The sequence below is a fragment of the Dicentrarchus labrax genome, unplaced genomic scaffold (genome assembly GCF_905237075.1).
Source record: "Dicentrarchus labrax unplaced genomic scaffold, dlabrax2021, whole genome shotgun sequence".
NCBI lineage: Eukaryota > Metazoa > Chordata > Actinopteri > Moronidae > Dicentrarchus > Dicentrarchus labrax.
The window spans coordinates 30,242,353-30,268,401 of record NW_026136706.1 but is presented as its reverse complement, the minus strand read 5'-3'; the positions used below and the strand labels follow the sequence as shown (position 1 = coordinate 30,268,401).

The following is a 26,049-nucleotide window of genomic DNA, read 5'->3' as shown; positions in this document are numbered from 1 at the left end:
GAACAGGAATGATTCCAGCAGAGACAACCTGTTCAAATGTAGTGTACTGAAGGTTTCAACAGGTACAATTTTACACTAATGAAGCAATTTGACTTACTTTACATCAATACTGGCAAAAAATAAATAAATGTATGAAGGAAAATTAGTATTGGTTGGTAGTATTAGTTTGGTTTTGTAGTTACAGCATGATCGATACAGATCTGTCCAAATACACATTTAAAGTCTCAAAAATGCAACTTTGTACAAATAATGTTCACTTCATTAATTAAAATCAATTTTGACATTGCATTTAAAAGGCCTGAAAATCTGATTTTAGGATTTTAGACTTTTTAGGACCCCATAGACACCTTGTATTGTTTTAAGACACTTCCTTTAGTGGCCCTTACCAAAACTGGGTGTATGTGGAAAAATCTTGCATCACATTGAAGCAAATAAAAAGCTTAAAAATGTAATTGCATGTACAAAATAATTGTTTTGGTCTTTTATTGAAGTACTTAAAACCACAAATAAAGACTGAAGTGCAGACCGTCTACTATAATCTACAATATGCTTCATGACCTTAAAAATGCAATAAGACATTAAGAGAAATGACAGAAAGGGTTTAAAATGCTACAAAATATACAAAAAGGACTGAGGAGTTGTAAACAGCCCAAAGACAGGCACATGGAGGAAAGTAGTGAGAGAAAACGTATGTACAAAACTGGAAGGCATGTGGAAAATGTCATTTGTCTTTTACATACATTTGTAGTCTTACATCAGTCCTTTATTACAAAGTCTACAGAGGACAGCAGGAAAAAAAAAAACCATCCACGTCCAGACTACAACTATAAAAAAAAAATAAAAATAAATCACTTTCTTCTTTTGACACAGCTTAAAAAGAGTTACTGTGCTTCCCTTTGAGTGTTTCATAAAAGCGTATAAACTACCCGACAGCTAAAGCTAGGAATGAAAACAAAAAGTGCATTTATTAAAAACACTAAGCGTAAAAAAAAAAAAACACACAAGGTGAGTCAAGGCATTCGGAGTTAAAACCATAAAATCTTCCTTTGTTAAATCTGTTGATTTAACACGTCTACACAAAGCCTGGGTGGATAAAAGTTTTATGCTCTGTTGCAGATTCAGTTCCAACAGATCCATCTTTTTATGTGCCTTTTACAGCTGTGGTGCAGAGGTCTCTTCAGGGTTTGCCATCCATCTGGCAGAGGCGGGACTGCAGCTCGACGACCACGCGCCTCATCATGCCTCCTAACTGATCGTGCATCTGAACGAGCTGCTGTGGCGAGCAGTAGCTGAGTTCCGATGGAGTCATCCTGCGGGTCAGGACAGCCACCTCTGACAGCAGCCCTTCGGGGTGCAGCTGTCCTGCAGGTCCCTGCTCTGCGGCCGGCGTGTCGGCCGTCTGATCCCCAGAACCGTCTTGCTCCAGAATCCCATCCGTGGGAGTGGGCTCGTCCACCAGCTCTGTCGCTGCAAACAAAAAGGCATTCGGGTTAGCGTGGCACTGATGTGGCAACAGATTGAAAGAAAGTAAATAAGCTTACGTCCCACAATGTCAAAATTCCTTTAAAAACACAAGCTGAGCGAGCCTTTACACACCTAGTGTCTCGCCTGAGGTCTTATCCTCCTCATCCAGGTTTTGAGGAGCACTGGTCTCCTCCAGTTCAGAGGTCATCATCTCGGTTTCATCGAAACTCTTCAACTCATCCCCACCTCTTCCTTTACGCTACAAGAGAATTGTTCACATGTCAAATAACATACCTTCTACAAACATATTTATCATTTGTGTTTGTGCTGTGCAACCTCTGTTCTGTTGGCGTACCTGTTGTTCATAGATTTTAAGTGCCTTTTTGACGTTGGAGACCTTCGGGGAGCGAATTGGCAGAGTCTTGATCTCGGTGGGAGTCAGAGCGCTGAGGTCGCCAACTGTTTTAATGTTTCTGGCTCGAACAAGCTGCCCAAAGCCTCGAGACCTGGGAGGAGAATCAACAGCGGTAACAAATAGATGCAGCTGATGAGACAAGAATGTTGTTTTCATTCAGGCGTTGCATAGATCCCTATTTGAGCAAATATTTTCAGTAACACTGTGCTGTACTCACCACATGTTGGAGGATATCTGAGGCAGCACGGCTTCTACAGGTGTGGAGCAGCCAACCAGGGGAGGGTAGATACAGTCTCTGGAGACAGGTCGCGGCTCTTGGCTCATTTCAGAAATCTGGAAACAGGGTTGCTTTTACCATTAGGACCAATAGCCTCTAGCACAACTTGCTGTTTCACTTTGGGTCACAGTTAATATTTTTATATTAAAACTGAATCATATGAAAATGTGTATGGTGGATGTTACTTGCAGTGATGGACCCATGGAGAATTATCAATACTGCAGTTCTATGACGCTCTTTAGCCAACTAAGCACCATTTTAACTTAGAGGGAAGTGTGCTGGCTTTACATATCAAAGTCTGTTTTACAGGCCTTGGGTTAAAAAGTAGTAGAAAGCCTTTTGTACAGATGTCAATGCACCCAAGATGCATTGCGAACGCAGAGATAGCTCAGACCACATATGGATCGTGTCCTTTTTAGTACACACACAAAAAAAAAAGATTTCCATTTGGTTCACTGTTATGCAAATGACGCATTTGGGCTCTTTCCTGCCAAGATGAGCAGCAGATGTTTGTGAACACCGTTTCAACTGATTTCAACATTCAACTAGTAACCACAATATCTCCAGAGTCCCTTTAAAAATTGCACAATTTTGAGTTGTTGAGTGAGGAGAAGCTTTACAAACTTGGTCAAATGTTGTCTCCAACAAATTCTTCATTGTTTGGGCTTTCTTGTAAATTTGGCAAATGTTATATGCACACTTTGTACACAAACTTTGTATTAAACAGCTAAAAGAAGGGGCGCCATGATAGCTCACCTGGTAGAGCTGGCACCCCATGTAACAAGGCTGAGTCCTCGCTGCAGCAGACCATGAACGTCTATACAAAATGTTATGGCCATCCAATATTTGTTAAATATTCTACCAAAGTGGTGGACAGACATTGCCTTCCCTGGAGCCACGCTGCTAGCATGACTAGAAACCCAATTACACCACCTGCCCTGCACATTAGTGATTAGCAGCTAAAGCGCCACATATTTCCTAGAGAAGCCAACGGAAGCCAAACCAGAGGAGAGCAAATACTTGACTTGTGGACGACTGCAAATGAATATCAATGTTGCTTAGCGTCTGCTGGTGTGTACAAAAGCCATTCAGTGTGTTTTTCATGTTAGCCAAGGCTGTGTCAGATTGATTTCTTTTGCTGCTCCCCCAAAGAAAACTAAAATTTCTACTTTCTGTGCTTACCAGACATTTCTTGGAGCTCTTGTAACCTGGACTGTGCAGATTTCTGGGACTCAGGATCAGCAAGCCCTTCGTTGGAGTAGTAACATACTAGAATCAGTAGCAGAGGAGCATCATGTTAAATCGAAGCAGATTATTTGAAGAAAAACGGTGGTTCATGTCGATCAGAAATATGGCAACGGCTGCCCTCATTCATACCTTTGGCTGTGGGATACTGCTAATTTTGGATCTTCTGGGGGAGCTGGTTCTGATGGCAGGGCTCCGTCGATCAATGTCGTCTGCGGTTTCCTGCTGTTGGATTGGATTGGCAAAAGATACACGCCTGAACTGCAAGTTAAAAAGGACAAAAAGTTAATTTCATCCACGTCAAACAAAAAGTTGTGGGTTTTGACAAATTCAATTTTTTGTCACTTACTTTGACAAGAGGTGAGGGAGTCTCATCCTCTAGTGGTCTCTTCTGGCCCTTCTTAAGAATACTGGTTGATGGAGAGGCTGAAGGAGACCAGGTTCCTCTGGTCCTGCCACTACTGGGACTTTGGCCAACATCTAGCCCCATTACAGCCTCCAGGTCCTTCTGCTTCACCGGAGAACCCTGGAAAATGTCTTTGCTTGTCGATTCTGATAACACAGACCCATCATCAACATCAGGCAGCACAGCATCCAAATTTGCGACATTGTTCTCAGCATTGGTGGTCTGAGTTTCCTCTTCATCCTGACACTCCATAATCTGGGTTTTGTAGTCTTTATCGCTCTCTTGTAGAGGCAGGATGTCGTCCCCAGCACTGGCCTCTGTGGGCTGGTTTGGCGATTCATCTTCTTTAATGGAGGCAGACTGTTCCTCCTCCTTTGAAAGTTCATCTATGATATTTGGACACTTCATCTGGTTTTGTCCAAAAGCAGTGCTTTGACTGTCTACAGCCATGTCCTCTACAGGAACAAGTGGATGTTCTTGGTGGTTTGAATCTGAATCATTTTGTTTTTCTGTAACTCCATTGCCAGGCTCAGACACTTCTTCTTCTTTCTCCTCTGAACACTCTGAGGCTTGCAGTTTCTCTGTTGTCTCATTAGAAGGCGACAGCTTGTCCACAGAAGGTAACACTGATGGGTCACAGTCCTCCTGATTCTCTTCAGTACTGATCCCAAATGATTCAAGCATTTCAGCAGATTGCAAGTCCCCAGTGTCACTTTCTTCTAAAGAGGTGTTTGTTTTAGAGTCCTTTTGGCTTTGCTTCTCTTTGCAAGGTGACACACTGAGTGAATTATTGTCCTTTGCGTTTTCAGTGTCAGTTTTCTCTTCCACAGCATCAGCCTCTACCTCAGTTGGGGATTCTTTGTTACTTTGCTCCTCAACGTCACAGATCTCCTGGAGTGATTCAGAACCCTCCAAAACTTGGCTTTTCTTTGAATCCTCTAAATCTGTTGAATTTTTAGTGTCTATGCTTTGTGACTCTGCCTTTTGAGAAGAAGCACTATCATTCTTAAACATTTCATTACTAATTTTGTCTTCTTTAGACTCGATGGTGAGAGGACTTTGAAGAGATGCTCGAGGTTTTCTCCCCCGCTTTTTGGGCATAGGAGAATTTTCTCTGGCTTCCGAGGATTCAGACTCAGAGGACTCTACTTTGGCTACTAATGCTTGAGAAGATCTTCGTCTTGAATATCTGCCCCTGCCTTGGGAGGACTCTGTTGATCCAGCAATATCTAATGACTGAGAACTCTCTGGAGTTGAGAAAGGACTTGACTTTGACTGCTCCTCTTGTACCTTGCTCCTTCTGGTCCTACCTCCAATTGTTGTTTCTGGATGACCGGCACCTGACAATGTTGTCTGGGAATTTGATCTACTCTGCCTTCCTAATGAATCCTTATTTTCGCTTTTATCTTCAGCCTCAGATGATGCCTTACTTCTTCTGGATCTACGCCGAGACTGGCTATCAGAAGAGGAGAGTGTGATCTCTTGAGAGTCCTCTTGACTAAGGTTGTCATCTGTACTCTCTTTTGACTTGTGTTTGTTTTTTACCTCTGCTTCATTAACCAACTTGTTTGTTGGGCTTTTTCCATCTTGGGACTCATTAGTTGAAGAAGAAGCAACTATCTGAGAATCTTTTTCCTTTTTGGTCATTTCAATCAGCTCAGACTCTTGGGACTGGCTGCCAATCTGAGGAGAAGCAGTGACCATTTGAGAATCTTCTTTTGGCTTATCATCATCCTTTTCAGTCTTTTCTACAAGTTCAAAAACTTGGGATTTTCCACCAGTTTGAGAGGAAGGAGTGACCATTTGAGAATCTTTATTTGACTCATCTTTTTCAGTCTGTTCTGCAAGCTCAAGCTCTTGGGATTTTCCACCAGTCTTAGAGAAAGGAGTAATAATCTGAGAATCTCTCTTTGGCTTATCAGCCTTTCCAGCCTGTTCAACGAGCTCAAGCTCCTGTGTGGCAGTTTGTCTGGACTCTTCTTTGTCAGACAAAAGCCTTTTCTTTATTCCACCTTCCTCCTTGGTCTCCAATGATGATTTGCTCAACCGACTGGGTCTACCCTGCGACTGGCTTTCGCAATCAGATTGTGTGCCTGACCGCAAGTCAGTTTGGCTGGACTCTCTGGTGCTTCTTCTTCTGGGTTTAGGTTTATCAAGAAACTCCTCTGAATTGCTGTACAGTTTGATCTTCTTGTGAGCTCTACCCTGAGAATTGGTTTGGCTTGACTCACTCTTGTCCCTCTGAGCCCTTGTTCGCAATCTGCCACTGTCCTCCTCAGCAGCCTGCTTACTTCTCGTGTTTGGTTTGCTTTGCATTGAGTTTGACTTTGGAGAATCACCTTTAGGTTCCTCTCCAGAACGCCTCTTTTTGAGCAGCACATATTTCTCTTCCCGTTCCTCAGGGTCCTCTCCAGGCAGCAGAGGTCGGACTCTCGAGCGTCCAGAACGTCTGGGTTCGCTTGGAGAAGTCTGGGAGGATTGAGAATCATCCAGATTGTGTTCAGATTCCTCTTCCTGGCTTGATGGTTCCTCTAGTGTGGAGGCTATTTTTGTACTCTCCTTTCCCTCCACTTCAGCCTGGGTGTCTGGGATAACATCTTCATCCTCTGTTGGGTCACTGGGCATTCTCTCAGTCAGCCTTACTGGCCCACATTTCGTTCCAGAGTCTTTTGGCCTTAGAGGGGACTCAGAGGCATCATTCATGGGACACTGTGAGTTCCCTTTTTCTGTCTGAGAATCCTGAGAGTTTGGACCAGTAGATGTCCGGGACCCGTGAGAGGAAGAGGTCTTGTTGGTGTTTGAGCGTTCTTGGCTATTGGAGGTCTTTCTGAGGGGACCTGTGAATGAGGATGCACTGCTGGGGCTGGCAGGCTTTCCCTCAGAATACTTCTCCAGAGTGATAAAGGACTGACGGCGACTGTTTGGTTTCTGGGGAGTCCCAGAGACCAAATCTGAAGAGCCAGAGATGTCGGGACTTGTGCCTTCTTTAGGCTGAACATCCATGTCTTCCACTTTGTCATCACTCTTGGCATCGTCCTCCATAGAAACATCTGCAGACTCAGGGATCATCTCCTCTTGCTCGGGGTTTTCGGTCAGGTTCTCTTCTGCTTTTGGGCTGGCATTGTCTTGAGTCTCTTTTGTTAGAACTTCAGTGTCTTCCTCATCATCAACATCTTCCTGAGGAACCTGAAAGAAACCAAAGCAAGAAACTAAATCTTTCTGCAAGAATATAGAAAGACATTAGATGAGGGCAAACACAGAAGTGTGAATGATTCAACTTTGGTGGCCTGTCAAATTACACCTTACTTAGTTATAGTGACAAAGAAGATTTCTCTTTTCTTTGAACCTAGTCTTAAATGCCATTCAAATCATCACAGGCATATATAAATGTTAGTGTTTCAGTTCTACAAAAATATTCTCATTAACAGTGACTGGTATTAAAGTGTTTTTAATGCAATGTCATTCAAGTAACGTTACCTTTATTAATCCAATCAATTTTTAAAAGAGCTGGCAAAATCATATTTAAGAAATTGTAAAGCCTAAAATTCAGATGATGGGATTTTCGACTTGTTAAGACCCCGCAGCACGTGGTGTAGACATTGGCAGTCTGAACAGTTTCACTTTATGACAATTTAAAGCAGCAGTAGCTCCAACTGTGAGGACACTGAAGCAGACCCAGAACATACCGGATGGTTTACACATCTGGACTTGGACAGCTCAGGATCCCACAGGACAAGCTGAAAAGCATGGTTGGGGACACAGACATCTGGGCTACCATGGTTTGCCTGCTGCTACCCCAATATGGAACAAAATAAGCACCGGAAATTGAAAGATGGATGATCTGCTTTCTGCTATATGTATTAATTTATAAGTATTTAGGCATTTTTATGGGTATCTTTTCTGGTGTCACCTTTTGAATTAGTGTCATTTTGACACTGGTATAAAGCAAGTCTACAATTGTGCTTTTTTTTTTTAAATTTATTTTTATACCAAATCAACAAAGGGTGCAACTTTCTGAAAAAGTAATTTGGGTTTGCAGTCCGGTGTAAGACCACTTCTTAGGTGGTTGGATTTTGCTATAATGACAAATGTCTGATCCCGAGGAGGAAGCACAATCCTGCCACTGCTTAAATTATTGCTCCTAATTATGTCTTTTTAACCTTGAGATCTTGGCATTAATTAAACACTGAAACTCCAGATGCAGTTAGTCCCACAATACATGTGCAGTGGTATTAAGCACTGTAAGTAACAATATACAAGCAGTTTTTGTTTTATTCATACTCTGTTTAGCTGAATGAAAACAGGACAAAACAAGCCCCAAGTGGTGTTTTTCCTGGCAATGTTGATTTATTTTTTTTGCCCCTGATGGGGAAGTGTGTTTCATTACCTTGCCAGGAACTTCTTTGGTAACCTTGTCGGCTTGTTCAGTTGGCAGTTTGTCCCTGTGAGAAAAACAACAGTTTATTATATGTATGCTGTTTTTTCTGTTTTTATGAAAGAGCAGGGATTTATCCTGATTCTGGGAGCAGGTGCTCAGAACTTACAAAGAGTCTTCTTGGCTCTGTGTGTACTGGGTGAAAACCGTTGTATCCAAAGAAGCATCAAGGTTGTTGTACATGGCCGGGATGTCCACCCTGTGCCAAAGAAAACATTGTTACATGAGACTGTCAACGTGGATGTGTAGAAAATGTCATTTGCAAGACAAAAAAGGACAAATCTGACCTTTTAGTCCTTTTCACCTCCTTCTGGTGCTCTGTCAGAACTCTCTCCTTCGCCTCAGGAGGAATGAAAACAAAGTCGATGGAGGCCTCTTCCTCCAAAACCTCTCTGCGAGGAGGTTTGGGTGAGCCAAAGTCCAACTTTGTCTGATGACGGGAACACAATGGAGACCAGTTGTGCAATGGTGGGATGATGAGCAATCAAAAAAACAACCAAAGAGGAAACCCCAAAGAGGTCTGAGTAGAATGTTGTAGCTGTAACTCTGTCATCGCATGGTTACAAACAACTTTCTCTTATTATCTAAAAATGTTACATAAACAAGAAACCCAGAGACACTGCAACCGCATGCCAGTGTCTTGAACTGCAAGGCCATTTGGTCACCCAGCATTTCATTTCAATTGCTCAATGGATGCCCCATTTCCATTTTCTCATAGCTTTTAATTCTACAAAACTATATCATGGGTGCATTAGACAACATACAACAACAAGGCAGACAAATCCCTGTCAAGACCTTCTGTGGGACTTTCCATTCATTATCAACCACCACAGGAATGATAATGAAAATATCAAACACCATACTCTCTGAAGCTGTTGAGACAGACATTTAGTATGGACAAAATTACTCGTCCTTCATGAAACATGGTCTGGTGTGAGTCTTGACTTACAGAAACTGGTTTTGACGTCTTCATGGAGGTCTTGATGGAGCTCCTGTCCTTAATCTCAGCAGTCTTTCCCAGCAGCGAGTCCCTTTTTCCCACAGATGAAACCGGCATCCCACTGAGCTTGGTCTCCAACTGGGAACTCTCACTCTGAACACACAAACAAGATTAGTCACAAATAATGACAAAATAGAGAGCTGAAATCAAGACAAAGCATTGCAACTCACTGAATACTGTCCACTGAGCTCATCAGGAACACTGACAAACTCAAAGCCAGGAAGAATGATTGGGGTCTTCTGCTTCACTTGGCTCAGTATTGGTCTGTGTAAAGAGAATGTCAACATTGACAAGATTGTTGTAAGAAAATGGATCAAATTCATGGTATTGTTTGGTTTAAAAAACAAAAACTTCCCTATTGTTGCATTCTGATTATAGTGGTACTTTATCATGAAGAAACCACTGCCAACAAAAGTTCAATGAAATTCTCTCATTTAACCTTGTACTACTGTGATGAACCGGTACCATGCTGTCTTTAACATGAGTACACATTCATTTGGCCTTTTCCTCTTACCCAACAAAGTGAACGTGACATTAAAAAAGGTGATATATAAGAGATTTAAAAACATTAATATAGCAGCAAACAACTATTTGCAATAGTGGAGTACTGCTTCTGCCTGTGTTGCTGTCGCAGCTTCTCTGTGGTACATAACCAGTCTGCTCCCTGTACAGCTGAGTAGAGTGACTGAATCTTCAGTCCCCCCCCCATCTACATCTGTGAATTAAAGATTTACTTCAACCAAACCAGAAATTGTAAAAAGTCTAACAAAGTCAGTTTGATTTTAGTTCTGTATTTAAAGATTTTCACCTAATCTCGTCGGGGTAAGTGAGGCTGATTGAGTTGGCAAAGGTGGAGTTCCAGAACTGGACGACTGACGTGCGAAGCTGCTTGTTTTTGTGAGGAAACAACACACAAAGTAGAGGAGACAGCAGAGTAAGGAGCTCATCATTGTACGCCAACGCAGAGCGGGTCTGCAGGCAGCCCAGAACATCGCTGACAAGCTTCTCCAGCTGTAGGAGGGGAAAACGACAGAAAGTTATTCATTAAAAAAAGTAAAATTATTAAAAATGTGTACCCATTGGACAAGGAACCCACTTTTCCAAGAAGCTGAGAGGTGAATTTGGGCGGCTCATTGGCTGCCTGCTTATAGAAGAGGGTGAGAGGTTGAATCACAGATGTCAGGGCTTCCTTCACGGTGTTTGCAAGAGCAAGGTTGGTGAAGAGAGCAGACAGGATGGAGACCAGGGCCAATCCTGTGGCCTCAGAAGAAGCTTCGGGTCCCTCCAGATAAACCTCTAGACACTGTACCAGCAGGGACTGGAAGGTGGATAGATTCCCCAGTACCTTATTCCTCTTCTTCATCCAGTTTACTGGAGTGTGAGGAGCTGGAAGAAACAAGAGTGGGAACGGTGAGTTCTCTATTTAATCTTAGTGTGAATACTAAAGAAATGGTAGCTTAAGTTCCCTTACACTTCAGCTTTTGCTGAAACTGAGGAGTGTACGGCGAGAAGTCCACACATTCCACCATGACTTGGAGGATACTGGCGACTGCACTTAATGTTGAAGGAACCTGGAGGATCAGACAGCATCAATATGTTAAAGCAGGATTGCTTTCAAAAGTATTTAACAGATTCATTTTTTAAGTTTGTCTTTTGTTTATTTAAACCAAAACAGTGCCTTAAACTATTTTTTTTTTCAAAAATCTGAACGTCACCAGAAGGGAAATAGAACTAAATAAAATACTACTTCCCAGTTCTTTTCTCTGACTAATTATATAATGAGAAAATCAAATAAGAACAGAGTATAAGGTATCTTATTATGTATAGAGAATATTAAACTCAACACTTTGAACATACTGTTTTTATTTTTAATTTTGTATTAATTGAATTGAGATAATTATTCATGGTTTCTCACATTCAGACTTTGCCAATTGGTATATTATTTCAGTTTATTTCTACTTGTAGCCATAATCCCCCACCAAATAATTTTGTTCTCCTCACCATGAGGGCGTCTTTGTCTATTGCAGCCGTCATCTTTGCACAGAGCTCCTCGCAGCAGATATTCTCCTCAGCTGTGACCACCAGCGCAGAGCAGCGGGCAAACACTTTGTACAGCTTGGACCACGTAGAAAGCATTGACTTCTGGGCCGCCTGATCAAAATAACAGGGCTCAGAATCAGGACATTGCCTTTAGGAGCGGTGCGGCTGCTTCAGGGTCTATAAGGGCCAACAGCAGTTAAAAGTGCAATGGTTGTAAAGTAAAATTCAATTTGAAGATGAACAGACCTGCTGTAGTGGTGTGCCACGTAGCAGGTGTGTAATGGGGAACAACAAGGCCGAGTGCATGGCACTGAAGTTGTGCTCCAGAGCATCACCTTGGTTGACTTCATTAGACTGTATTTAAAAAAAAAAGTGATTGAAAATGTTACTGTTGTGAGGTTAATTTAGTGCTCTGCCGCCATGATCACTTACCTAACTAAACTCACTAACCTAGACCTAAATTTCCAGACTCCAAGCCTTCATCTATCACTTCTAAATTGTTAAGAAAAATGCAATTGTGAAAAATAAAGTTTCCAAAATGTTGGAAATAATCTGCTCAAGATTCACCCAAATCTCGGGTTTTACACAAACTTCCTGCAGTTATTGTGTTCACTGTTTGGGTTCACTGTACAGTTTATCGGTTGTTCCGTACGAATTGTGTTATGCATTAAATATTATATGAAATATCCATCAATTATGTCACTGAGTCAGGGGTCGTCACATACACTGTGATAGAAAAAGCTCCCTGATCCATTCAAAAAATCCCTTGGCCATGATACCAAAGCTTGATGATCGGCTTGAGACTACAATTCAAACTAAAACTTCAGATATTCATCCCTACCCTACCCTTCCCTTTTAATCACATCTATTCCTCTAAGTCTTGCTGACACAGTCAAGCTAACTCACAATACCCATTATCCCTACTATGAATTCTTTTTTAAAATCAGCACTTAATGACAGCACTGGGCATCAGAGTTGCTCCTGTGAGCGATGCCGCTGCCGCTCTGCCTACCTGTGTGATGGTGTCAGTAAGCGGGCTGACCATCGCACTCCACATCCTCCATAGCTGCTCCTTGTTCTGCAGAGAGCCAGCACTGCGTCCGATGGCCCCCAGCACCGCCTCCCCAAACGCCAGAGGGGAAGTGGGGCCGGACAAACTGCAGCCCACCAGCGTCTGAAGGCACTGGAAAAACCTGCAGACGGAAAGTCAACAATTTTAAAAGAATGTCAAGTCGTACAAAGAATATGTACCACCTTCCTAAATCCATATAGCTTAAATATGTATTAGGTTGGTTATTTTTTAGGGCTGAGACAATATCTAATTTTTTTAAGTGAAGATAAGATATTTAAAATTGGAAAAGGCACATATTGGTGGACGCATTGAAACTAATCCTGCGGTTTACATTTGCACCCCCAGAGGGCACCAAACCTTTATCCACAACAACACCACTTTACTTTACTTACAGATTATACATTAATGAGATTTAAATCATTAACATAGCAGCAAACAAATGTTTGCTAGTGTTGATCCGGGAGCATTGCTTACTTCTGCAGTCCAGCTGTGTGTGCTTGTAAGTGCCTGTGATATCGGCCATAATCATTTAACATGTTTAACTTAAGAATGTTTAACTTAATTACCAAACTTCAATTCATAGGATGGGCTTTTATTTGCATGCATAATCGGTCCATTTTTATTCCAGCTCAAAAATTCACTCCAATAGCTGTTGTTCCAGTAGTCGGGGGAATTTTTCCCCTCTAAAATCTTAATTGGTCAGGCTCTAATTTGGTGTCTAATACTTTTCTTAGACGCCACAGACACCCTGTTTTTTCAAGCTAACCAGAGTTTGGGAATTGTTGTTGGAACAGTGGAAAGACAGTTTGTGAGTTTTATTTTATTTCTAGCGAGGTTGAAGAGCGTTTTATGAAATGGGAGGTTAAAAAAAATAAAATAAAAAGCGCTCTAGTGCAACATCTAGCCTTAAATTTATATAAAGCACCTTTAAATAATGCGTTGCTACTGTATATTAAACATCACTCAAATATTCCCAAAAACAACAATCATGACATTTTGGGGTGCTTGATCACAAACGACTAAATGATGACAGTAACCAGGGTTAAGTGTTGCAACTTAGTCATGAAGTGAAAAACTGATTAAATACTTGTGTGATTATACCACATTAGCAGGCCACTCAAAAGGACTCTTTTTTTGTAACCATGGAAAACTTGATTCCACTTGCAAGCTCTGTGATCATAGTAACAACTTGTGCTTCACGCCAAATGACCAGGCAGCATAGCGGATAAATATTTGAACACCCATGTTTTCAGTCATGCGTTATTATACATCTGTAGTGTTTATATGTATTCAAGAGTTACATGACTTGCTGTCAATCACTGGACCAAAGTTGGTGTTCCTCTTTTGCAGGTCTGTAGCAGTGACGATGCAGGATTAACCAACACATGGAGGTTTCATGGAGACAAGAGTGTGTGTAGGCTTTTCAGACTTCAAAGCAGAAAAGATCACCGTTTGCCTTTTTAGTCGGTGTAGGCTGAAACCAGACTACAGTGAGCACAGATTAAACTGACAACATCATAAACATAAACATTAGACCAACCTCTCGTCCTCTATGTAGGCTGAGAGCAGGCTGCTGTTGTAGAGAAGGAGAATGAGGAACAGAGCCGGTGTTCCCTGAGGAGTGAGACACAAAGTTTAAGCAATGCTCCTTATGAGAAATTCCATAAATACTGAATGTGAATCTGTAGACCGAGAAGCACTCACATTCAGCACATCCATCTTGCCCACTTGATAGGAGGCAGAGCCAAGAACTCTCGGGGGAATACCTTTCGCTGTGGCCTCAAACAGAATCTGAGGTAAACGATTTCACAGTTAAAAGTTTGGAGCCATTTTAGCAAACTAAAACATTAAAATTCAAAGATATCCAAACCACAGTCTGTCTGTTGAGTAGCCAATCAGGGAGCCTGAGTCACTGAAACAGTAAACTAATGAACAAACTGGCATCAGACGTTCAAAGAAAGTCAAACAAAAATGTATTCCACTTAAGATATTTTCATTAACTGCATTGATGCAAAAATGTATATATTTATTTTAAATGACCAACAGTATTAGAAGTGAAACACTATTGGCGTGCGAGCTGCTGCTGGCACTGACTATGTTGTCACATGTAAAATAAAGGCATTTTAAATTCTACACGAACCCTACAGTGTGCCTTGGATCGATACTGCATGAGCCCTTCACAAGACAGCATAAACTCAATAGATACTGATTTATAACTCATTTTCAACAGATATAATAACCACTAATTACATGCTTCTCATGGCCATTACAGATAAGATAAATGATAATTTCATATCTTTGTATTTTAAGAAGTTCATAACCTGCAGTTTTTACACACCTGATGGCAAGAAGAGCAAAGATGTAGTGAACAAAGAGGATTTCATATTTCATAGCTCTGATCTAATGAAATTTAAGTGACAGCACTGTTAACACAACAGTTCTGACTGACTGGTTTATTTATTCTTTCTGCATAAGTTTAATGCTCGATAATTATGGCATCCCTAATTTAAATGTGGTGCAACATATGAATGAATGAATACATTTACTCTGTGTGTGCCTACAGTGAGTGAGATACATGAAAGATGACAGTAGAAGGTGTTTCTTACCAGGACTTTGTCTGCAGGCAGAGCTTCTGAGGTGACGATGCTCTGCAGAGCCTGAAGCATCAGCGTCAGTACTTCACAGCCCTGACGATCCTTCTTACTGCCTACTGACAGTCAGGGATAAGAGTCAGCTCAAATCATCTGTAGAACATTTTTTTTAGGCTTTGCTTTAAAGCAGGACATGTGTCTGGTTTAAGAGAAGAGAGTCATCATTGGGGACAGACCCCTCAGTGTTTTTTTCTCTTCACAGCAGTCCAGACCACGAGGCTCTGAACGCTCCGACTTAAACTGATGACAGTGGGAGTGAGTCGGGCCGGAGAGGAGGATTAGGTCTCAATGGCCCTCCTCCCAGAAGACAAAAGCCCAGACCCAATCAGAGTGCTCTATGTGGCGCTATGAGGCGGGAACCCCAACTTTAAGAGCCCGCCGTGCTGTGAAGCAGCCACAATGACAATCTATTGAGACCATATGAAGCAGTGGGAATATTGTTCATTATTTATTTAATAGATGGAATTTGCAAGTAAACAGGCCTCAAAAACAAATGTATAAAACATTGACATCGATAAACAGGAAGTAGCTTTCCATGCTTCAACTTTCTTAAGACAAACACATTTTCAAAAACAATGCAAACTTTAATGAGTTTGATCTACAGCTACCTTCAGAGTTCTGATTAGCCGCACAAAGACGGGACATAATGTTCAGTGAGTGGACTGGAGAGCAGAATAGTAAAGATGGTTTGTATCTGATAAAAAGATGTTACATGTGTAACATTAATTTGCATTTCTTGGAGAGTGCCCTCTGTATCACATGTAAACACCTTACTTATTGCTAATCCAGGTGAACTTACCAGACTCTATGGTTAAGTTGACAAACCGGACAAGACTGGTCCAAATGACAGCCACAAGAGAATCTGCAGGAGAAGCACAAGAGATGGAACCGTTAACACACACACACACACACACACACACACACACACACACACACACACACACACACACACACACACACACACACACACACACACACACACACACACACACACACACACACACACACACACACACACACACACACACACACACACACACACACACACACACACACACACACACACACACACACACACACACACACACACACACACACACACACACACACACACACACACACACACACACACACACACACACACACACACACACACACACACACACGTTTACACACACACAGCAGGTTAGGGGTTACAGCTCAAGGCGTCTAACAATGACTGACATTCTGCCAAATGCTGACAGGAGGTGGTGGGGACGGTGTGCCATTTAACTGACACAAACTACACAGCTTAGACTCCTTTAGAGAAAGGAAATGTCATTTAGAGTCCGTGGCAAATTTCGGTCAACTCAGTCACGTCAAGCTGTGGCGTTTACCTGGAGCATCTTTGCCAACGTTAAGGAATCCATCTCTGATGTTCGAGGTGAGCACGGCAGCATGTTTAGTGAAAGAGGAAGCACCGGACAGGAGTGGGTGGTTCAAGGGCTCTGCAGAGAAAAACATATTTTGCTCATATGGGAAACATGTTACAATTAAAACTGCAGTTTTTTTTAATTCATTTACCTAACATGCAGCTGACCATTGATGAGGCTGAATTTCCATTTGTTTACATCTGACATGGTGTTCCAACATGGTATTTTGCCCAATCAATAGAAAGAGGCCACAATTGTCACCATTTATTGGCAGTTCTTTTTAGCGCCATTAGTGGTCAAAAACTCCACCAGGTACTATTACAACCCAGTATTTCTTTGCAGCTTCAGTTAAATGCTCAAATACAACACAAGTTTAAGATCACACTTTGCCACAGCATGTCAGTGCAAATGTATGAATGGCTGCTGCACCGTCACACACAAGTAGGTATGTGTTGCTCTTACTTACCAAGACTCAGGATGAGTTTGTTCTTTGCTGCCGCTGCAGTAACCTCTGGTCCCAGAAAATAGTGAAGCAACATCTCGAGACCCAGCAGCTGGATGGAGGGGAAGGTGGTGGGGACGTGGACGCTGGAGTTTAGGCTCATCCGAGACGTATTGGCTGGGCTGTTGAAGCCTGGAGTGGCTGCAAGAGGAGGGAAATGATGCAAATTCAGTATTTATGTATGCTAGTCTAGCAACTCATATACTGTAGGAGACTGACAGGTCTGGGTGGAGGGAGGTGGATGTATAAACACACCGGTCTTGGGTGTTCCTGGTGCAACTGTACCATTTTGACCCACAGCTCTAGAAGGGGTGCCTGGAACTGAGGAGGAGTCGGATCCAATGGTGCACTGGAGTAGAGGAACAGAAACCTGGAGAGAGACAAATACTGTTCACTCATCCTGCAGTCAGTAAAGGTTTTATGCATCAAATTTATCATCATAAATAGGCATGGAGGATACGGAAATTTCATGTCAAGATTATTTTTGCCAAGATAATTGTGATACACTCTATTATCAGGATAATCATGAAAATACACTTAATACTTTTAAAATGGCACCAAAACATACTGGAATCACTGTTCTCCATTTTGGAATGGGATTTGGAAGAAACAGTTGAGAGGAAGAATTGATCTAAATGGTCAAATTCTAAATAATAAGAGGCACAGGGTCTCTTCTAATAATTCTATATAAATAAATAGGTTTCTAAATGATGCAAAGATGCTCGAAACGCCAAATTATAACCGATGCATCTTTTTTTTTTTTTATAAATTTGACCAATCTTGAACTTTTACTATCATTCATCACTCAAATTCACATGAATTTATCCAGAACTCACAGGATCACAGTCATACACCTCATACGAATGAAAAAGGTGTTTGTGTGTCTATAAGCTGTGGCAGAGGTACACAAGAGGATATCGAGCCTATAATCATATTTTACCACCACAACGACAAGCATCAAGCAGACAGTAGGCTCCACCATACAGGATATGCGGATGTGAGTGCAAGCCCATAATGTTAACCATGAGCATTAACCAGGGTGGGCCCAGGCAAACTTGACACACAGCACACCCAAAAACACTGCTCACTTTACGAGCTGTCCTAAAAACAGCACATTAGTCTAGACCACAACAGCTTCAGAGTCAGAACACATCAGCAGCAGATTAAATATGCAATTTAAGAGAGCATGAAACAGCCATGGACACTCGGAATGTGACAGTTAGCTTCTGAGAACTGAGAAGAGCCATGACAGTAAACAGCTACAATCCCTGCCAAACAGTTAACAGTCTGGAAAAAGGTGACTGAGGCGAGAGACGGGCGTGTCTTACCTGATCAAAATTGGGTGACAGATTGGGCCCGAGTTGGACCACCAGGTACCACCAGACCTCCACCTTGGTGAGCAGCAGGGCCTCTGTCCTGACATGGATGGACGCGAGGGGCTGCATCAAGAGCTTCATACGTTTGCTACTGCACAGGATGTCTTCAGGAGAGACATAAGAAATTCAACAAAACTCAGCCATGATCACAGTGCAAAGCAAAATCTAAGAGCTGAAAAACAGGATTAATCAGAGAGGAAAAAAATCAGAGACCGGAGAGTCTCACCTGGATTGAGGGCGAAGTTGTCTATGAGGCTCTTCCAGGCAATGAAGGCAATCTTCTTGATGGTAGGAGAGGAGCTGCGGAACCCAAGCTCCTCCAGATGCAGCAGAGAGTTGATGAAGGGACCTCCTCTGTGCAGCAACTGTGTAGGAAATACATTCACATCAGTCTCATGTGACCAGCTAAAGATGATGTCATTTGCAAATAGACTTTCAGAATTTATTCAAATCTAAAATTTAAATTACTAGATTTTAGTCCCATGGACACCCTGTGTTGAGCAACACTACTCTGCATATCAGAAGGCGTAAGAATTTGCTCTCAGCTAGCACTCAAACCTTCGATTGATTTATTGATTATTGGATTGACACAAAGTTAATCTACAACTATTTTGCTGAGTAATCATTTAAAACACATTTTGCTTGGGAATCCTCTCAGAGTCTGGACTTCAGGAATTTGTTATTTAAAAGAAAATCGGGTCAATCATGGTTCTGATGCTTTTCTGCATCCCTACAAATGCCAGTTTCTTTGTTAGACAAAAGGTCTATTTGTTCAGTCATACACTCATCTACTGGTATTTCAGAGACAGAACACACATATGCATTTAGACTTTACCTTCCCAAGCAGTTTCACAAATAAGGGCCAGAGCTTTAGGACATTGGTTTCATTCTTAGACATGAAAAGCTTCTGGAGCTCTGGAACCAGTTTCTGTGAAGAAATAGAAGCACATCAGCAGAGTTACTGACACTGCTCAACTCCTCTTCATCAAGGCAGGTGTTCAATACGAGGAGGGCTGGTAATAAATGCTGCACGTGAATCAAGCATCTTAAATAGTCAAATATCCTGATGAATATCGCGTTGAATATCAAATATTTAACTATCCAAGATGTGCTGTTGTGTAAATATTGGTGGTGAATGTTAGCATACAACCCACAAGGTCATGTATGAACCAACAAACCAAGAAAACCCTCAGAACTACTGAAGCACTGCTCTGGAGATGCACTCTGACACACAGATACTCACTGAGGACATCATCGGTTCGATGACTGCAGCCACCTCCGTCTGTTTTTCCAGGAGAAGAGGCATGCCCATCTCCATGGCTGCTGCGGCCCGCAGGCGCACCTTGGAAGCCGAGTGGACCACCAGCGGGATGACGAGCTTCGCCCACCGTACCGCTCCGTCACCCATCTGGGCCGGCGCTTGCTCCAGCAGCCTACAAATACCAGGAAATAATGCTTTTATCATAACCCATACACTAGAATGATAAATTACAGGCTGTTTCAGCATGGACATCACAATATACACAGGTACAGTAGTTTTAATACCACAGATAAAACTAGTCAGGCCCACTGTGTTACACCGTATAAACTAAAAACAGAAGGTTTTTTCTCATAACTTTGCCTGTAATTACATATCAGTCAGTGCCACAGTGTGAATGACCAAATGCTTCTCAGCATGCACTGACTGGAGCATGGAATTAGGGAGGAGAGACAATCAGAGCTGCAACGATTGGTCCATTAATCGATTGTCAACTACTTAATTAATTAATTACCAACTATTTTGATACGCGATGAATCGTTTTGAGTCATTCAAGAAGAAAAATTCCATCTTCTGGACCAAACAACTAATTAATTCCTCAAGAAAAGAATCCAAAAGCAATCAATGATGAAAATGATTGTAAATTGCAGCCATCTCACTAGGCCAGCTGGAAATTAAGTTCTCTCCACTTTCGCCATGCAGTCCAGTTCAGTTGGGTCTCAGTACACCTTAGAATGGTTGCATTTTCATTATCAAAAGTTGTGGATGGTAGCAATGGAATCACTCTACCCAGCACACTAAACCAGGAAGCACACTGAGGTGGAGGTAGAAACGCTGCAGACCACAGAGCTGCCTCATTGTCTGCAGTGTTTTGTCTCGCTGCCTGCAGTCTTTTCTCAAACAAAGCTTGTGTCCTTGTGGTAGGCTGATAAACAACCACATACCATGTGTGAGGAGCTAGGGGCGAGATAAAGGGAGGCAGAAAAGTGACCATGAATAGGAGCGGAGCAGAGGGAAAGCCTAGCATTAAGTTGTCAATCTGGCAGTAAATGTAAAGTGTAGGTTACACTGTGTCAGTTAATAGTCAGCAGTGCAAACCCAAAACAGATCTAGGGTTTAGGTACGAGTTTCAAGTGTAATATACAGAGTGTTTGGTAGAAACAGAGCTATAGATTGGTCAATGGTGCTAACACAGGGTCACCAGCTGGCCTTGGTAAAAATAAAGACCATCATCACTCACATATTATCAGTACACTTCTATTAAACAAAACACTATCATTCAGGGAGAAAGCTAGTGCTGTCCAACCAGCCTGGACCACGGCTTAAACTAAACACATGAACCTGCTTCAGGTCCTTTCAAAAATGATGACCTAAACTTTTAACAAGAGTCAATACCATGACACACCTGTTACAGGATGACTAAATAGCTCTCAATAAAATCACCTCCACACTGACAACATTTGCCATCACTACTTAGTTGCCAGCCAGTATTGACGGCCCACCCATGTAAATCTATGTGGGAAAGACTGAATATAAATTGGAATAAAATAAATGTGTCATGTGATCAGCATTTTATAGAGACCACCAGTCAAACTATGAATAACGACTGGTGTCAAGGTGTGAACTATTTAATGTCATATGTGATGGCATTGTCAAAAAAAAAAAAAAAAGCACACTGATCTTTTAATATTGCTACATATAAAAACAATTCTTACCAAAAAATATATCTCAACAGCAAACCGACACAGTATGTCAGATTTGTACCATTTTGCACATTTATCAGTCAACCACTCATAACATTGGAGACCTGCCTAACCATCATGCAATGAGGCTCAGATTCATGTTCTATTTGTAAATATAAATGTCTCTCTCTTTTACCTGATGACAACATTCAAGGCCTCATGCTCCATTACCACAGACTGGATGTCCTCTCTGCTCCACACACATTCCAGCGTTCCCAGTATGGACGACACCTGAGTGAGTGAAGTAACATGGATCAAACACTGGAAGTGACACATTTTGCGCATTAAAAAACACCCACAGCCACGTTTTCAGTTGTAATTTTCAACCTGTATTTAAATGTCTGCTGATTCTTACTTTTTTGCTAACCACATCTGGAGGGAAGCTCTGTTTGGAGATGACCCATAATGCTCTGGTGCATGTGTTTTTATCTGTCGACTTCACCACCAAGGAGCAAAGTGCTGATAGTATTTCTGCTGCGAAGGTTTCTGGAAAACAGACAGAAGAGAATCATCCTCCGCAGCGGTTACAGTCACACAGAATTTAATCCCAGCAGGTCATGTCTGAAATGATGATGCACAAAATATGGAAATGAATGTACCAGGCACTGCAGAGACGACGTGGGAATGGTAGACACAAAACCCTAAAGCTTGCAGGGCAGCTTGGCTCAGCTCTGCATTCGGACTGGTTATGTGAGCCTGGAAACAACACGAGACAAGAGCAGAATTAGGCACCATAGACAAGAGCTTTAATATAAAATAGGGAGATTTAGAAGTTCCTCCTGCTTTAAAAAAAGCCTCACCAAGGTGGCTTTACCCAGACGAGAAAAGTGCTTTTCAACTGCAGGGAGAAACTGCCGGCCATCCTCTCCGCTGAGTCGACTGCAAGGAAAAAGAAACACATTTTCTTACTCCTATTTTGACTGTAGGCAAAACTCACATCCTCCAACGTATCCAGAGGAGGCTCAAAGACCAGCGCTAGTAACGTACTTGGCGATGGTGAGGTAGGCATCCGTCTGCTCAGACTGTCCGGCAGCGCTGTCCTCCAGAGACTCTAGCAAGGGGAGGAAGCCGGAGCTGCTCTGAGGCCCCGCTGTCGCCATCATTATTACTCACCTCCTCAAGGCCTTTAAAAAACAGTTGGGAAGAAAGAGGAGAAAGAGGCTGAACAAGGTCATTCTCAAGAACACGTTTGTCCTTTGTCTCTTCCTATAGAGTCACGCTATGGAGGGACGTCATTGAGTGTTGCACTAACAACAAAAAAACTGGGAACAAGCCCTAGAATGCTTGATAGAAACATGCTCTTTAAAAAGTAGCTGCTGGTGGTCACTCTCAGTGTAGTTAGCAGTAACTTAACACAGTATTTTCCCCAGAATAAAAGTATTCAGGCTGCAGCTGCAGGGTGTGCGTGCAGTGACATGATAGAGCCCCAAAAGCGAGACCAGAACGTCTCGACCAACCATGGTTGCTGGGTGCTAGTTTTGGAAGATTTTGATACGCAGCAGAGTTTTCTATGAGCCGAGCACGTATATTAAACATCAGTATCGTAGGCGATCATGTTCATTTAATTGTGGTGAGCCAAAACTGTGATCACAATTAATATTCAATTAATTGTGCAGCCCTAAACCCAGATAAAATGTGTCTCTAAAGGACTGTTTAAATGTTTAAGATCGTGTCTCGGCATCAGTGTGCTTTAATGCAGGGTTTACGATTAAGCGTCCATGGTTCCTTGCGACGCTGAAAAGATCGCTCCACATCTGATGTGAACAGCCAGACTGACTGACATGGCCAAAAGGAAACAGGAGCATTTAAAGAAATGTTACATTCCGCTTCACAACTGGTTAACCCGCAGCTACTGACTTTCAAATTAAATGTGCAACAAAGTTGGAAGTAGGCGATCTATATTTATTCGGGGCTAAAATACAATAACAATTTTTCAGGACAACAGTGATTATTTAGGATATTTGGTCATTTTAATTCATTTCCAGGTGTCTACTAGTCTCCATTTCCAGATTCACCAGGTTTTCCATGACATGTGGGATCCCTGATAACGACAGTACATACAAAAAGTCTGCTTGAAACAACAATATGTGTCTAATATGTTTTTCTAGGAGAAAAAAAAAATGATATATAGATATATAATTTAAACATTAAAAGCCTTAAAAAGTCATCTACTTCTTCTACCTCATTCAAAATTCCATAATCTATGAATATGTAAAAGTTGTTCAAGTTTCTACATCACACAGTACCAGTTGATACTGGACCAGGACTGACTTCCAAACTCACAAATTCAATCAGAAATTTCTTGGGGTCTGTACCAAGAAAACATGTTTGGAGAACAAGATTTGTTAGCTAGTGCGTCTCTGCAGCACTACAGTACATCAATAAATTGATGTTTGCCACATTTTTCCTTTATCAAAAAATTGCAGCTTCAGGAATTTGGAGCAATTTCAATAACAGTGTGATTAATTGTGGAGCCCTACTTAAATCGGAATTTCAATGAGCTCAAAGAAACTTTCCACTTTCAGTAGATGAATGTGAAAACATCTTTCAAGTGTCAAACTCTGCACAGACAGCATTCAAACAGCACACTGTAGGAACAAGGACAAACACTGGTTTCTGACTGGAGGGGGGCACATAGGGAGGATAAGAGATTAGATTAGATATATTAATTTACTGACATCAAATTCATACTGTGGTATCAGTCAGTCCATGCAGTCCTAGTAAACACTGATGTGTTGGTGGCCTATATTTGGTCATTAAGCATGACTTTGCCTACTAAAAATAGGTTTGCATCAACTTTTCTCAACTGATAAAGATACACACCATGGCCCCCTCAAAGAGCTGCTATAACGAAGAGGGATACAAGACTGACTCATGGACATACCTCAGTGAGATTTATGTACAGCTGCGAGCACCCTCCACTGTATCCGGATCTGTAAACGTAGGACAAATGAAGACAAAGATTATGACAGTTGAAATATGTGAACACAAGTGAGGATAAGCTGCCACTGTTAACAGTCTCTCAGATGTGTGTGATTACTGTGTATGCTGAGTGCGACCAGAGGCCAGCAGCATTTAGCAAACTGAAGAACCAAGACAAGCCTGTCAGTCAGTGTCCTGCTGTGAATAACACCAGTCAACTTACTGAATACACTCACACACATCCTAAGTTCACAAACATAACCACTCAGGGTCTACATTATTGAAGGCAGCCATGCGGAGTGATAGCAAGCAGCCTGCTAACTAGCTTTAACAAGTTAGCAGCGCTAGCAGGCTGCATGTCGGGTCTGTAGCTAGCAAAGTTTCCTGCTCACACAGTCGGACGCCGCGGCTCCTACCACCGCGGTGACACTGCCCCAACCTCCGGCTCACCTGTCCGCGGCAAGGCGCTTATTTAGACTCACCGACGAGCTGATAAACAACGCTAACGAACACGTATTTACACAAATGTGTGTTTGACAGAAACACACAGCCCCCGCCGCTGAGCACACTGGCCGCTCACCTCGGAGTTCAGGACGAAGTGCAAGCGGCAGAGTTGACCCAGAGACACCATGAACGCCAGCGCACACACCGGCCGTCCACTGCACCGTGTGCTTCTCAGTCTGCAGCCCAGCTTTCAGCTTCACTATTTGAGCTTTCTTGTCCCGTTGCGCTTCTCCTTGTGCTGCTGTTACCCCGCGAAATTGCTGGCGCCAAACCACCACGCCGACGTACAAAATTACCTCTGACCCTGCGTACGTCACCCTCAGGTCCGCCCATTTGACCGTATAAGGAAAACAGCGAACTGACGGCGCACCTACAGTATTATAATACCTGTAAAACTACCAATGATAATGATAATAACAACAACAACAACAGACAAATAGAAATGAATAAAAAAGAAATACATGAAATAGAATAAAAGAAGAATTAAAAATAAAAAAGCGCATAAAGGGAAACTATAAGCCTGAATTTCATGAAAGTTCCTTGCATTGTAAAATAGATAGATAGATAGATAGATAGATAGATAGATAGATAGATAGATAGATAGATAGATAGATAGATAGATAGATACTTTATTTATCCCGAGGGAAATTCAAGTATCCAGTAGCATAGGAAACATACATTAAACATACATTAAACCTACATTAAAATAAAATTCAAAATAAAATTAACTTATAACACAGTAGCTACAGTAAACAGTGCAAAACAGTAAACAGTGCAAACTGAGTGCAAGTGGATGTGCAAATGGAGGTAGAAATTGTCCATTGTCTATTATCTATCTCTCCTCACCAGTCTGTCCAGTCGACCAGCGTCTCTCTTCGTGCTGCTTCCTCCCCAGCAAACTACAGCATAAAAGAGGACGCTGGCCACCACACACTGGTTAAACATCTGCAGCAGTTTTTTACAGATGTAATGAATAAATGACAATTAAATAACCTTGCATCCGTCGTACTTATTTGGTGCTTGTGATTAGGCCTGTCACCAAAGCTCATTTTCATTATTCATTAATTATTTTGCAATTATTGAGCAAAAAGTATCACTACAGCACCACAGGATGTCCTCAGATGTCCTGTTTTGTCTAATCAACAGTCCAAGACACAAAAATATTATATATAGTTTACAGTGCTATTAAACAAAAGAAAGAAGTGATTCCTTACATTTGAGAACCTGCAACCAGATAATAAGGGAAAGTTTTGATTTCAAAATGTCTTGAATGATTAATCGATTAGCAAAATACTTCATTTTCTAACTCTACCCCGTCAATTCAATCT

The 26,049-nt window shown here is 41.9% G+C and overlaps 1 protein-coding gene and 1 long non-coding RNA gene across 4 annotated transcripts; both read right to left on the bottom strand.

The window, feature by feature from the left end:
• Positions 1-469: 469 nt before the first annotated feature.
• rif1 (replication timing regulatory factor 1) lies at positions 470-25,010 on the bottom strand. 3 transcript variants are annotated; one of them, XM_051404467.1, is made up of 36 exons: positions 24,798-25,010; positions 24,180-24,228; positions 22,283-22,419; positions 22,096-22,174; positions 21,895-21,991; positions 21,651-21,781; positions 21,432-21,526; positions 19,539-19,728; positions 19,131-19,223; positions 18,522-18,660; positions 18,248-18,399; positions 17,175-17,289; positions 16,884-17,060; positions 16,382-16,492; positions 15,805-15,867; positions 14,961-15,064; positions 14,059-14,145; positions 13,895-13,968; positions 12,295-12,475; positions 11,529-11,636; positions 11,244-11,393; positions 10,714-10,813; positions 10,339-10,628; positions 10,051-10,253; positions 9,413-9,506; positions 9,192-9,335; positions 8,530-8,672; positions 8,352-8,441; positions 8,195-8,249; positions 3,751-6,993; positions 3,534-3,662; positions 3,339-3,425; positions 2,097-2,212; positions 1,820-1,970; positions 1,597-1,723; positions 470-1,467 (listed from the first exon to the last, which is right to left on the bottom strand). In XM_051404467.1, exons 3-36 carry the CDS (start codon positions 22,396-22,398, stop codon positions 1,178-1,180), a joined length of 7,524 nt encoding a protein of 2,507 aa, XP_051260427.1. In that variant the 5' UTR covers positions 22,399-22,419; positions 24,180-24,228; positions 24,798-25,010; the 3' UTR covers positions 470-1,177. The 3 variants fall into 3 exon arrangements, with proteins under 3 accessions (XP_051260427.1, XP_051260428.1, XP_051260429.1); XM_051404468.1 differs by having other exon boundaries at positions 14,961-15,061; XM_051404469.1 differs by having other exon boundaries at positions 17,205-17,289.
• LOC127365921 (uncharacterized) lies at positions 15,161-15,791 on the bottom strand. Its single transcript, XR_007885266.1, has 2 exons — positions 15,649-15,791; positions 15,161-15,613 (listed from the first exon to the last, which is right to left on the bottom strand). It is a non-coding gene; the product is annotated as an uncharacterized LOC127365921 (long non-coding RNA).
• Positions 25,011-26,049: the final 1,039 nt, after the last annotated feature.